At 45.0% G+C, this 15,045-nt stretch overlaps 1 protein-coding gene across 1 annotated transcript; it reads right to left on the minus strand.

Moving 5' to 3' along the window:
- Positions 1-4,346: 4,346 nt before the first annotated feature.
- Positions 4,347-8,339, minus strand: RPRML (reprimo like). Its single transcript, XM_084808225.1, has one exon. It carries the CDS (start codon positions 5,891-5,893, stop codon positions 5,558-5,560), a length of 336 nt encoding a protein of 111 aa, XP_084664351.1. The 5' UTR covers positions 5,894-8,339; the 3' UTR covers positions 4,347-5,557.
- Positions 8,340-15,045: the final 6,706 nt, after the last annotated feature.

Consider the following 15,045-nt stretch of genomic DNA (forward strand, 5'->3'; position numbering starts at 1 on the left):
GCAAACACTAAATTTATCTAAGTTAATAAGTGAATGACCAAACACAGAGAGTTTAACACTCTTTAGTTAAAAGTTTCAGCTTCCCCCTTACTCAGTAATTCAGTAATTTGGGATTTCAAATGAATGTTGGGAGCCAAGGTGACAGTTCAAAGAACACGAAGGGTGGAAGACTGTTTTTTTAAAAAGAAAAATCAATCCCTGGATAGAAATTTAGTGCTATTTTTGAAGAGGAATTAGACATTCTATGTATGTATGTGGGGGGGCGGGGGGGGAGAGCGAGCGAGCAGTTAGATCCAAATTTAGTCATACTTAGAGTTGAAGTAATGAGTCTACATTAAATATGACTAAATCTGGATCCAACCCATTTTGTTTAGTTACAGGTTTACACAATGGGAAGAATGCCAACGGAACAACCGTTAGTCTCAAGGCAAAGAAAGTCACTACAAGCCCTAAAATCCAAAGGGCTCCAGGCACAGTCTACGTGGCTTCTCCTAAGCCTCTCCTTCTAGCTACAGTTGGTTTTTTTAAAAAATTGTATTTTAGAGTTTTAAGGTCTGTTTTTAAAAAATTATCCATGGATGTCTACAGACAGAATGCTATTTTAAAAGAATATACATAAATAATAGCTTCTAGGTATTAACTTGTTTTCAGCTGTGACTTGCACATCCCCTGCGCCTGACCTTTAGGAGAAACATATTACAAAATAGCAAAAATCACAGAAGGAATGATGTAAAAGAGAGAGCGAAAGAAAATTACACAAATATGCTAGATTTGGATAATTTATACAGATTGCACAGAATTTGGATTGCTTGGGTACAGGTCTGGTTATGGTGCTCTTTTAGAGACAAGTGAATACAAATTGATGTGGAAACCTTATGTGTTCCTTGCAAACATGGTGATAATTCTGCAGCTGTCTCCGTCTAATGACTCTTTCTCTCCTTTTTCAAGTTGGAAACACATCATGACAAGCCTGAATTTCCAATCAGTGCTGCTGACTAGCTAAGAATTACAGATGTCCTTTCACATTTATTTCCCTGTCATCCAGTATCTCCAGTCCAGTCACAATGTCTTAAAAAAAATTAAAAGCAGCATTAAGTGGAAAGGGCCTCTAGGCCAGGTTTGGACACCAGCCCCTCTCACTTTAGAAATTAATTTCTTAACAATTACTCTTAAGTCTGTTTTATCTGTCTTTCCCTTCATTTATATATGTTAATTCTTTTAAATGTTTCTCGATATAAATTTGCCCATGTGCAAAGACAGAGGGTAAATCCAGGATCTAAATTACTGCTCTAACTGGGGATCAGGAATTATTTTTTCCCCAGATCAGAGTGACTGCTAATCCTTGGAAGGTTCTCCAGTAGTGTGTGGCTTGGCTCACTTACTAGAGTCATTTGTTCTGCAAAGACCCCATGGCACCGACAGCCAAATTACATATTCCATTAAGCACACCCTTGTAAAGACGTTTGCTTATGCAGGCCACTTTTGTTGCAGAAGACAAGCAACCGTGCAGGGCCCCAGTCTGGATTCTGCTGAGTGCTGTCCTGGTTTCTTACCCCTGACACACACACGTTTGCCCACACACACTGCACACAGGGTGAGGGAGGGCTTCCTGCTCATTTTGCGGGGAAGGGCCCTGGGTTTGTGCCAGAAAGCCCTTCCCCAATGACACCACTGCTTGCAATCCCCTCCAAAGGACGGGAAACCTTCCCGTGGGAATATGCAAGCACTTGCATCACTGGGGGAGAGGGCTGGGTGCCCAACGTGACTAGAAATGAGGCGATGCTGCCGGCGTGGCCAGGGCCTCTCAGGCTCCGAGGACAGAGCCTGGAGAACAAGCAGTGCTGCTTCAGAAGTTTGTGGGGTAGGTGGGTGTAGAATTGGGTGTGGTCTAAAAGACCCTGGCGGGGGTGACACTTGGTAGGTTGTGGGCAGAACCTGGAGGCTGATAAACATGGGGTGGAGCTAACAGCAAAAGCCCTCAAGCAAAGCAGAAAACAACAGCATGCCACCTTTATTCTCTAGCCTCCATCGCAAAGGCCCTGAGGAGGAGATTAGACCCTTGAAACTTTGCATGGAACCCCTGTGATCTGGCCACCCGACCTGACGCACAGGAGGCAAGGAAATCAGGAGACCTACTGGGCCAGTGCCCTGCCATTGCTAGTAGCTCTCATAAGGTTGATAATGTCTGAGGAGGCTGGTTCCTTTCTCCAAACAGGAGGCAAGCCCCCTTGAGTGCCTATCATAATTATGTGCCCTTTGCTGTTCCTCCAAAGAGCGGAGAATGGCATCCTAGTTTCACAAAGATCCTGTCAGACAGATGTGGTTGAGATGCTTGCCTCACAGCGCAACCTTATAAGTGCCTTCTCAGAAGTCAGCCCCATTGATTTTATTTATTTATTTAGGCATTTATGCTGACTTTCACATCAAGAGTTTTCTCAAAGCAGCTTAAAGTTAATATCACAAGAATGTTTCAAACTAATTCCTAAAAACATTTAACTTAAGACAGCATATTGCCAATCAGACAGGTAAAAAAATATTACAATTTTAAACAGAGAGAAATTACATTTTAAAAGACCAACTTATCATTTTAATAAAAAAGTGGTTTGAAATAAAAGGATCTTAAAACTCTGCTTAAAAGCAAGTAGAGGGGAAGCCAAGTGTACCTCTTTCAGGAGGGAGTTCAGATGCTGGGCCATCACTGAAAGGACCCTGTCCCATGTGCCTGCCAACCTAACTGACCTAAACAGTGGGCCTGCAAGCATGACCTCTATGGCTGATCTTAAGGCAAGGCCAGGTTTGGTAAGTCACTGGGACTTACTCCCTGGTGTGTATAGGATTGCAACCTCAGGTTAGTTTCATCATAGCTGAGTGGAAGTTTGAGCCTGGATTTCCAACATCCAAATCTCTAGCTCAGGCTTACACCACCCATAAGCCACTAAGCTGAATGATGCCCCCCAGTCAGCTACATAGGGCAGTTAATCTACCTGTTTTTGCTGCATGCCTGGAGCTGCGGGTGGCAGGGGACACATGGGATTGTCAACCACTTGATAGGCTTTGTTGTGTGGCTGGTGGGCAGCACCTGTCTTTCTCTTGAGATAGGTATTTGATGACTAGTTGGGGTTAAGAGGGGAGTACTGGAAGAGTTCACTGGTTTGAAAATTGTTTTTTTTTTAACTGTGTTTTCTTAATAGAGTATTGGATTCAGACTGAGAAAGCCTGGATTCAAATCACCACTCATTCTTAAAGTCTCACTAGGTAACCATGGACAACTTGCTATTTCTCATCCTAAGCTACACAGGGATCTTGTGGAGATAAAATGGACACTACTCTGAGCTTCTTGGACCAAGGGTCCATCTCTACACCAGCCTAAAATCCCACATTTAAAGCAGGGCTTTCTGCTTCTGTCTTAAATGCAGGATCACTGCGGGCTCCCTTGACACATGCTTCCTTTTCCCTCCCCCTTTCCCCCTCCTTCTCCCCCTTTTCCAAGTCTTCCATATGTTTCATTGGTCTAGCTCCTCTTCTTACAGCTTTTCCTTTTTCACTGAGGGAACTCAAGCGGAACACAAGCAGGGTAGTTTAATAGCTCATTATCTCCGATCTTTTTAACAAAGGGCATTTCGTGCAGGAGATGCCCTGGAGGTTCAGGGTGTCATTTAAAGGGCCCACAAACTTCCATGAGAGAGCAATCTCAATTGCAGGATAAAAGCTCTGTGTGAAGAAACCCCAAATATGGCACCTTCTTTAGGAGTTCTATGCAGGATACAAGCCCAAAGAGAAATATTAAATGTTTGCATAATTTGGGGCAATCCTGCTCCCTATATATCAACGGGAGTCCTTTCTTTTTTCAGCTTGCACACTGCACCACTTACCTTGGCTGTGGTGGGATGTGCATTTACATACTGAAACTGCACATAGGGTGTCCTTCACAACTCTGTAGCATCTTATCCCAGTTTGGCAAAGGCTTAGTTTAGACCAGGGGCAGGCAACATGGTGCCCATGGCAGACACCTTTCTTGATACCCGCCAAAGCGCCCTCCCCCTCCCCCCTTTAAAAATATTAACACATTTTCTTACTGGAAGCTGGGATCGCTGAGAAATAGGTTTCTGTTGGTGCTGAGAGCTGTGGGTTCAAAGGAGCTGCTGAGTGTGTTGGGGCTCAGACCCCACCTCTGCCTTTGACTCGGTCTTTGGGGCAGGTTGCTCGTTCTTTGCCATGCCTCCCATGGCAGCCATCTTGGGGTGTTTCTCAAATTGCCAAATGTGCCCACAATCCAAAACAGTTGCCTATCCTTGGTTTAGATTTTCACTCCCTTTTTACCTAATACTGCATTCATGTAACAGTTTCCATCCTACACCCACCTGCATGATTTTGCTGGAAAAGAGAGGCGAAGACCCTTCCTCCTTAATTTGTTTTCATCAGCTCATACTCTGGATTTTTAGAACGTTAGAAGGCAGGCAAAATGAATTTCTATTTGCAAGAGATAAAGTGGACTAATATTTTTCTGAGATTCTTCTGCAGAACCTTCTGTGAATCTCCAGCAGTAGCTGGCTGTTAGCAGTTTAACAGAGCAATCTCCCACTTGTTTGTTGTTGCTTTAATTTCAGCATAACTTTTTTTAAATCATAGGAACATCTTCCAAGATAATTGTTCTTAATTTTCTTAACTAGAGCAACAGATTATCTATACTTGCAAAGAAGAAATATACTGCCCCCCCGCATGCTTTTAAAAACACCTTTAAAAACAACTTTCTCCCCAGATTTTCAAAATAATATCTCAGAGGAATTAACAACACATTGCATATGAAAAAGATTTCTGTGTACAGTTTTTAAAAAATCTTCAATTCAGTTTGGGTTGGGCTTTGTTTTTTATATACACGGTGAAGCCAAGCCTCCTTATTCATGGCACATTTCATTTGGATGATGACAGGATACAAACACACGCTGCCAATTTACACAGCTCCCCCGCCCCCTGACACACACACATACCACACACACAAAACGGCTCCAAGCCTGAGTTCCAATGGTGTAACAAAGCATTGCATTACTTATCGCTGAGAGACTTAGGGGGCATCTTTCTCTTGCACACGATCACAGGAGTTTGGGTTATGTATCTGGATGGGAGCGTTTGGCTCATGTAACAAATGCTTTACGTCCATTCACCGGTATCCAAGGGAAACAGCATAAAAGACTTGAATATCTTCACTTTTTTCTTCTCTTTGCACAAGACTGTTCATGCAAAATGTATGACATTTCTACATGCAGCATTTGGCAGAAATTTAACTCTGCACAGAACTTGCTATATGGACCTTTCTATCTCATTTTTTTTTACAGGCAGGGATTCTATACTTTATCATTTGTAACACATACATAAGGAATCGTTCCCCTTCTCTCTCCTGTCTTTCTTTTTCTCCCTCCCCTTCTTTGTTACTCTGTCTAGCAGCATGATGCCAGAGGGCTCCCGTTCTTCCAACCCCTACAACAGAATTCCACACTCGCACTACACACGCAGGCTGACTGTGTCAGTCACACACAGAGAAGCATCCCAAGTTCTTTCCTTAATATAGTCCCATGATTGCAATGCCAACGTCTTTGGATGGCCGCCGCTCTTTGACCAAAAAGTTGATCATGCTCTCCGATTTGATGAGCAGGTTGCATCCCAAAAAGAATACCCCAAAGACCACAGTCAACGAGAGGACACAAAGGACTGCAATCTGGACCACGCGGGTGATGAAGAGGCTCCTTTCATCTGGGAGCAGGACCGATGCTCCCCCATCGCTGGCCACCACAGTTCCTGTCCCATTGCAGCAGCCAATCAAAGTGCCCAGATCTTGGGATCGGTTGGAATACACCCCTTCTTCCACTAGTGTTTGGTTAAATAAGGTCCCGTTCATTTTATATTTGAATCCACCAGAATTTACAGAAAATAAGAGCAATAAAAGAAAACAGCCTCTTTTATGGATGGCCCTAAAGATATGAAGACTTCCCAGCAAGCCGTCGGTCTGTCTCACCCCTTGACTCCTTTTCACAAAGACATTGTCAGTGCAAGTGAGTGGAGAGATGGAAAGGATGCACCAGTACAAAGAAGGGACTCCTCATCAGCACTGCGTTCCGCCAAATCGTTAAGGAAAGCAAGGCAATTCCAGAAGCCACATTTCTGGGCACAGGGGAATGTGAGCAGTCTGACAGACTGGGAACTCAGGAGACGCCCGCTGCATTGTAAAGTCTCTAAGCAGCACGATAAAAACAACTCGCACAAAAAACTCCACCCCAACTGATCCTAAGCACCACCTTCATCCACCACTACAGGCTGTCTGTAGTGTCTGCTCATGTTCCGCTCCCACTCAAAAGAGAACCTATTCAGTTCAAATAGCTGATGTGCCAAGTAGATGCAAAGGCGCTACTGAAATACTGGGAGGAAGATGTCACCCCAGCCCAGAGCTACCCAGCTTCTCTGGCTGGAGGAGGGAATGAATCCATCCACTTGTGGTCAGCATCTGATCCAGTTGTTAGTTGCCTACAATGCATGATACCTACTAGTTGTTCCCTCTCAGATTTGCAAACTATTTCTCCTCTTGTTGCAGTTCTGGTAGGAAACAGCACATATATGACATTTGATCTTGACAAGAGCTTCCTTTCTCACACTTAAGAGTTGGAAGGGATCAAAGGTCATCTAGTCCAGCCACATAATAGTGTTTAGAAAATGTTAAGTAGCATGCTTTGTTCTCAGTGTACCTCTTGGTCATAGTCCCTCATGAGCATTTGCAAGCATTTTCCCTTGGGTGAAAACAGGGCTTTTCTAGACGAGGCTGTTAATCCACTGCATCTACTTCCGGTTTTGTTGCAGAATTGAGATCTGAGTGCTACACAAGGCATGTTTCCTTTCCTGCTTTTCCACTGCATAACCTCTAGATATATAGTGGAGTAATGCTGTTTCCATAAGTGGAAACAGCATTCTCTCTCACTGTCAGAAGTAATACCCCATTTTCCCTGCTCTAAAAAAACTTGCCCAAAGTGCTATTTACAAACACAAGCAAAACTGGAGGGTCTCAATGTCATCTAAACAACCTGTAAATAATTGTGAGTAGGGACAAGTGCACAATAAATACCTCATGTAGAAAAGCTCACAAAAACTCAAGAGTTGGAGGACTCTTGTACCTTATCAGAATGTGCAGTTATTACTCTGTTGCTGCAAACACCTTTTCCTAGTCAGAGAATCTGTTTCGGGGGGGATCCAGACATCTTACCTACAGCTAGCCATTCCACTGCAGGCAATCAGTCCACATTTATTCATTTACTTACTTTGTATAAAGCTACCCAGTAACATTGTTCTGTGAGCAGCTTACAGCATGGATGGCAAAGCGATCAGTGGCCACTAGTCACGATGGTTACCCACTACCTCCAGGATCCGAGGCAATGTGCCTCTAGATACCAGCTGCTGCCCTCACATCTTGCTGGTGGGCTTTGCAGAGACATCTATTTGGCCACTGTGGGAAAAGAACACTGGACTAGATAGGCCTTTGTTCTGATCCAGCATGGCTCTTATGTTCTTAAAATTATAAAATTAAATTTAAAAGCACATCATAAAATAACAAATTGAGGCATAAAAATTTCCAGTGTAAAAAAATTCCAGACAAAATAAAGATAACTAACAAATACACAACACATACAGTAGTTCAGAAATGTAAAAGACAGATTTTTAAAAGGCCTGGGAGAATTTTTTTGAAATGTTCATGTGGTGCCAAAATGACCATAAAGAAGGCTCCAGATAAGCCTCTCTGGGGAGTGCATGTCACAACTGGGGGCCAGCACTGAGAAGGCCCTCTCCCTGCTAGCCACTCACTTCACTTGACTTGTTGGGGATACCCAGAGCAGGGCCTCTTAAGAGGAGCTCATGGTTGTGCTTGGTATATATGGGCAAAGGTGATCTTCCATGGCTGCCATGTGTGGATTGTGAGAATTCGGGAGTATTGAATGAATTATCCTGAGGCCTTTAAAAACTTCAGTGTAGACACACACCTAGAATACAGGGCTGAAAGATATGTTAGGTAAGTAGACATCTATGAAACACACTTGCAGTGACATCAGCTTGCTACTTCAGTTCCATTCCATTTTCACTTTCAGTTGCCCTAGGATCAGTCAATAGATTTCTATGAGACTGTGTTTGCCTATTTTTGAATTTTATCCAGTACGGTTTGCATTGTGATTCTTTCAATATTGCCAAATGTTTGCTTGAAGTAAAGGCCTTGGATATTTTGGTGTTTGCATGCTGATTTCACAGTCACACTGCATCATGGATTTTGTAGTCCCATGGCTGCCTATAAACAGTCATTCTCATGCACGCGTGTTTTACTTATGAGAGTAAGACAGTTTAATGCAAAAGGTTGAATTATGACAAGAGTGCAGATAGATTGTGCCCCCACCAAATGTGGTGAGGCAAGCAGCTAATAAGGAGAGGGCTTTTCAGGGGTGGCACCCCAATGGCTCTTCAACATTTGTATTAATGACTTGGATGAGGAGGTGCAGGAAATGCTTATCAAATTTGCAGATGACACAAAATTGGGCAAGATAGCTAATACCCTGGAAGAGAGAAACAAAATTCAAAGTGAACTTGATAGGCTGGAGCGCTGGGCAAAAAAAAACAGAATGAAATTTAACAGGGATAAATGCCAACTTCTGCACCTAGGAAAAAGAAACCAAATGCACAGTTACAAGATGGCCATACTTGGCTCAATAATACTACAAGTGAGAAGGATCTTGGAATTGTAGATCACCAGCTGAAGATGAGCCAACAATGTGATGTGGCTGCAAAAAGGGCCAATGCTATTTGGGCTGCATTAATAGAAGCATAGCTTCCACATCATGTGAAGTACTAGTTCTCCTCTACTCAGTACTGGTTAGGCTTCATCTGGAGTACTGTGTCCAGTTCTGGCCACCGCACTTTAAGAAGGATGCAGACAAGCTGGAGAGGGTTCAGAGGAGGGCAATGAAGATGATCAGGGGACTGCAAACAAAGCACTATTAAAGAACTGGGCATGTTTACCTTTGAGAAGAGAAGACTGAGGGAGGTGTGATAGGCTGGGATCTCTTCTCGATCATCCCAGAGTGCAGGACACGGAAAAATGGGCTCAAGTGACAGGCAGCCAGATTCCAGCTGAACATCAGGAAAAACGTCCTGACTGTTACAGCAATACGACAATGAAACCAATTACCTAGGGCAGTAGTGGGCTCTCCCACGCTGGAGGCATTCAAGACGAGGGATTCCTGCATTGAGCAGGGGGCTGGACTCGATGGTCTTATAGGCCCCTTCCAATCCTACTGTTCTATGATTCTATGAATTCAGTGGAATGCCCTCCCCGGCTAGACTCAGCTGGCGCCTATGCTGTGGTCTTTTCAGCACCAGATGAAGACCTTATTATTTTCCTAGGCTTTTTAGTCCTTCATTGTTAAAAAAAAGAAAAAAAGTGTTTGTGTTTTTTAGATTTTTGCACTGCTGCTGGTTTTTGCTTTGTTTTTTTTGCTTTGGTCTTATTCTGTTGCTTTTTTAAACCCTGGAAGGTTTTAATGTTATGTTTTATTGTGTTCTTCTAGATCATGGTTTTAAGCTTTGTTTTGTGAACCACCCAAAAAGCTTTGGTTATTGGGCAGTATCAGAGACGTTAATGAATAAATAACTAAATAAAGCTTAATATACTAGGATTTGGCTATTGGAAGAATAAAGACTGCTTGTTTATGTAAGCATGATTCATAAACCTCTTTTCCAAAAGTATGATGTTGGAAAAGCTGCCAAAATATTCAGATCAGGAATTGGATTAGGTAGTGACAGAATAGCTATATTCATTCTCAAATTGCCCTAATTTTCATAGGATGTCTAGTAGCAAGGATGTCTTTAGGGATCCCTACACCTCAAGTTTATTGTGCACTCATGGTTGCTCACTCACTGAATTATGCAGGTCCATTATGTGACGTCGTCGCTGTCATTATTCGACTGTTTCCTCCCACCTACCCTGTGTTTTCCTCAAACGGAAGGCATGGGGTATTTTTCCATATATGTGCAAATGGAGCGCCATGTCCTCCCCGCGTGTTTCTCCCCTGGCGTGAATGAAGTGCTGGGTGTGGTTGTGGGGGGCATGGTCATGATGCCGAAGATGGTGACGAAGGTCTGATGGGCGTTCAGCCTTCCCGCTCCTGCGCCACTTTGGCTCCTTGCCATTTTCAGCCTGCCTGTTCAAAACAGAGTGGCGGAGTGGCACAGCAACAGTGAGGGGGGGTGGCAGAGCAGAGCAGCAGCAGAGGGGCTGAGTGGCAGGGAATGGCCAAAGGCATGGAAGAGGGAGGCGGGGCCCAGGGAGAACCATGGGGGGCTGTCCCCGTGTCAGTCCCCGTCCGCCAGTAATGTGCAATGGCAGGGAAAGGGGCAGGAACCCAGGAGCAAGTATCGCTGAACCTGGAGCGTGTGCAATGCCTCTTCACGGAAACATAACGCTGTGGGAACAGCTATCTACAGAGAAGGAAGCGCGTGGAAAGGGAATCATAGAATAGTAGGGTTGGAAAGGGTCTACAAGGCCATCGAGTCCAACCCCCTGCTCAATGTAGGAATCCAAGTCAGAGCATCCCTGACAGATGGCTGTCCAGCCTCATCTTGCATGCCTCCAGTGTGGGAGAGCCCACCACCTCCCTAGAGAATTGGTTCCATTGTCATATTGCTCTAACAGTCAGGAAGCTTTTCCTGATGTTCAGCTGGAATCTGGCTTCCTGTCACTTGAGCCCATGATTCCGTGTCCTGCACTCTGGGATGATCAAGAGATCCTGGCCTTCCTCTCTGTGACAACCTTTCAAGTACTTGAGGAGCGCTATCCTATCTCTCCTCAGTCTTCTCTTCTCAAGGCTAAACATGCCCAGTTCTTTCAGTCTCTCTTCATAGGGCTTTGTTTCCAGTCCCCTGATCATCTTTGTTGCCCTCCTCTGAATCCTCTCCAGTTTGTCTGCATCCTTATTAAAGTGTGGTGGCCAGAACTGGACACGGTACTCCAGATGAGGCCTAACCAGTGCTGAGTTGTGATCCTGCATTTAAAACAGAAGTGGAAAGCCCCATTTTAAATGCAGGATTATAGGCTGGTGTAGAAATCCCCTTTGTTTGCCTCAGTGACTCATGTGAAGCTTCAACCTTGAATTTCTGGGCACAAGAGGGCAGTAAAGGAACAGAATGAAAGGACCATTTTAAAATTATGACAAGTAAAAAAAAAAAATCAACACATCAGTTCTACATTAGCGTGCCTGATTTGCTTTTTAAAAAGATGCTTCTTATTATGTAAGCCTTAGATTTTTCCTGATTTTTATTTTTTCCCCTACTCAAAAAAAGTGTGAATTGCTGACACACTAATTACCTTGGTGACCGCTAATTACCTAAGTCACAAGCACCAGGTATTCTCATCTCTGTTATGCCTTCTAGAGAGAAGCCATGCAACTAGGCTTGCCTGAAAACTAAGGGGAATTCAGAACAGCTTCCACAACCTGGGTGACGTATTTCCCCTTGAAGGATCAGGGGCGCCTTGATTCTACACCGTTCCTGGACCTTCAGGTGGCAAGGAGTGCATTTGCACAATTATGCTTGATGTGCCAGCTGCTCCCCTTCCCGAGCTGGTCTGACTTGGCAACAGTTACCCATTGCTTGGTTACACCACGCTTAAGACCATTGCAATGTGCTCCATGTGGATCTGCTCCTGAACAGTGTCAGGAAGCTTCAATCGGTGCAAAATGCAGCAGCAAAGCTGCATGGTGTCAGGGCTGTATTACACCTGTCCTGAAATACGTGCACTGGTTGCCGATTGCTTTCTGGGGACAAATGGCTACCCTCTTGGCCTTTCTCTTCAAAGAGTGTGAAGGTGCATCTTTTCAATGTAGCCTTTCAAAATGTGTAGTTTTTAATGTTCGTACTGTTTTTAATGTTCTTGTTTTTAGTGTTGCGATGTTTGTTTTAAATGGTTGTACATTGCCTTAATGACTTTTCTTTGCATATAATAGCATATAGGTATATAAAGCTTCATCATCATCATCATCATCCCTATCAACATGGTCAGTATAGGAATCCCTGTCTACCTCCCACACATGCAAAAGCCATAACAGCCCCCTCCCACCGAAAGCTACACTGGTCCCTATGTTGGGTGGGTGGAATGCCCTCCACGAGGCTTTGAAAACAGAAATTCACAGTAAGAAACAAATTTCTGTTTTCTCTAGAGCCTCATGGAGGGCATTCCTTAACAGACTTCGCAGAACAGTACAGAATTCACAGGGTGGGACAACAGGGACCACCAGGGACCACCCTAAGCCACCAGGACCTTCTGCAGTATCTTATATTCAAAGGCTGTGTCTGCAGAGGCAGGAGCATCAATTTTATAACGCTTGGTAGATGCTTGGTCACAGATGCCCAAGTGGCCACCTTGCAGATGTCACTTATGGGAAAATCCCCTTTAAAGGCTACAGAACCTGCCGCCCTGCCCTTATGGAGCAAGCTGTTATCCCTCCTGGAGGTTGTTTGTCCAATGCCTGGTAAGCTACCCTGATGGCTTCCTTCAGCCAATGTAAGATTGTGGCCTTTGACACCTTCTCTCCCCAAGCCCTAGGCTGGAAGGTGATGGACGAGGAAAGACTCTGATCTCCTAATGGCAGCTGTCTTGTCCAAATAAAAAACATAACACCCAACTTACATCCAGTCTATGCCAGTCCTGCAAGTGAACTGGCTTGGAACAAAAAGATGGGAGAGAAATCTCTTGAGTCCTGTGAAACAAAGAATTAACCTTGAGGAGCAAAGAAAGGTCAGTTCTCAACACCACCTTATCCTCATGAAAAATGTATAACTGTGGATCCTCAGATAAGGCCCCCCAATTTGGAAACCCTGCGGGCCGAGGTAACTGCAACTAAAAACACTGTCTTGAGAGTGAGAAGTTCCAAAGAACAAGATGCCATGGGTTCAAAAGGCTTTCCCAAGAGCGCTGTGAGCACCCAATTGAGATTCCACATGGGAAAACAGTGCAGAGATATCCCCTTGAGAAACCTCTTAATAAGGGGATGAGATGAAAGAGATCCCCTGCCATCGCATCCCAGCACGCTATTCAGAGCTGCCACTTGGTGCCTAAAAGTGTTACTACTCAAACCTTTATTAAGGCCTGCCTGAAGAAACTCTTAAGACCTCTGTGACCCCGCCTGAAAAAGGCATCCAACCATTAGCCCTACACCGACTCAGGAAGGTTCTCCAAGTTGTTTTGTAAGCCTTGTTCGTAGAAGCCCATCTGGATAAGAGGAGTGTTTGCAAAACTTCTGGTGAGTACCCCAACCTTTCAAACCATTGCCTCTCAGCCTCCAGGCAACAGGCTGACAGTTGGAAGAGCTCTGGATGAGGGTGCGCTGTCAGCCCCTGCAGCAGTACAGCCCTTCAAACAGGCAGCCTCCAAGGATTCTGTTGAAATAGGTTGACAAGTTCTGGGAACCAAGGTCTTCTTGGCCAATGAGGTGCAATGAGAATCACTTCCACTGAAGATCACCTGATTTTCTGGATCACCTTGGGTAGGAGTGGAAAGGGTGGGAAAGCAGATAGGAGACTGCCTGGCCTTCCAATGCATTTTCCCCTTCTGCTGCTGGGCAGTGAAACCTGGAGAGGAAGTGTGGTAGTTGAGCATTCTCCCAGGTGGCAAACAGATCCACTAGTGGGCTCCTGAAGTGGTATGTCATCCCATTCAAGTCTCATTGGCTCCAGTCACCAGCAAAGTTTCCTGCTGAGTGAGCTTGGAATCGTCACCTCGATGTGTGTTTGCGTGACTATATGCTCCTGAATAGGAAGAAGAAGAGACTGAAGAGGCCTCACGTGCGCACGATCCCAGGGAACTAGTTCTTGGTATGACACTAGCATGCCCAGAAGCTGTGCCAGTAACATCACATCTGTTGTCCTTGACTCCAGCACTTAGGGAGACAAGCTGCCGGATCTTGTGACATCTTTCCTCTCTGAAGGAAATGTTGAGAGCTGCCCTATGGATCAACTGTTGGGTAAGAGTGACTGTTCTCCAGACTGACACAAACCCATTTTCCTGTAGACATGTTAGGGTTGTCTGAACGTCCTGCAGACTCTTGCTTTCTGAGGGGGACCTGATGAGAGTATTGTTCAGGAACAGATGCAGACATATTCCCTTCATATGAGGATGTGCTGCCAGAGCCATAAGTATCTCTGTAAACACCGAGGTCAGGCCAAACGGGAGAACGCGATACTGGCAGTGCCTGTTGTGGCAAAACAGCCTTGCCTGGTTGGCACAGGAAAGGGTGCTTCCGAGAGGTCAATGGATGCGAAGAACTCTACTTCTGAGATCGCCTCCACGATGGATTTGGGGGTTTCCATCTTGAAATGTTTCTTGGCCATCCACTTATTCAGCCATTTGAGATCCAAAAGGGCCCTGGTGTCCTGATTTTTCTTGGGCACAAGGAAAATGATGGAGTAAACCTCATAGCAGACATCCTTGTCCAGAACAGGTTCTATGGCCCTGATCGATTGGAGATGATCTATAGCTGTCAGGAAATTCCAATGTTTTAAAGGATCCTGAGATTGGGGGGATGGGGGGAAAACTTGTCCCTGAGGGGGGAAGCATAGCCTTTGGTCACCGTCTCCCTCACCCAGAGGTCCATTGTGGCAGTCAGGGCTCCTCTGGCATCAGGGTGACTGGTGTTTCTTTGGGTCTTTACCTGATGAATGGGCTGAGGATCCAGCAGAGTTCCATCTAGTGGACATTCCAGTGGAGCACCTCCATCTGGATTTGGATCTTCCCGCTGGGCAGCCTCTTGGGGAAAACTTCTTGTTCTGAAAGGAAAAAGACGGTTCGCTCCATCTGTCTTCCTTCTATGCAGTAGGGAGGGCTTTTCTCCCCCCCCCCCCGCCCCTTTGGTCTCAACCAACACTTTCTCCAAGGGACACCAAACAGGTTGGCACCTTTGAAGATGGAATTCACCAGGTGGGACTGAAAGCCTGGGTCAACATATCAGCTGCACAGTCAGATGTTTCTCC

Source organism: Heloderma suspectum, chromosome 6 (genome assembly GCF_057233095.1).
Source record: "Heloderma suspectum isolate Gila_16-S chromosome 6, 16-S_ref, whole genome shotgun sequence".
Taxonomy (NCBI): Eukaryota; Metazoa; Chordata; class Lepidosauria; order Squamata; family Helodermatidae; genus Heloderma; species Heloderma suspectum.

What these genes read in the sequence shown, in the direction of transcription:
- RPRML (XM_084808225.1), bottom strand. Translation starts at nt 5,893, where the DNA reads ATGAACGGGACCTTATTTAACCAAACACTAGTGGAAGAAGGGGTGTAT.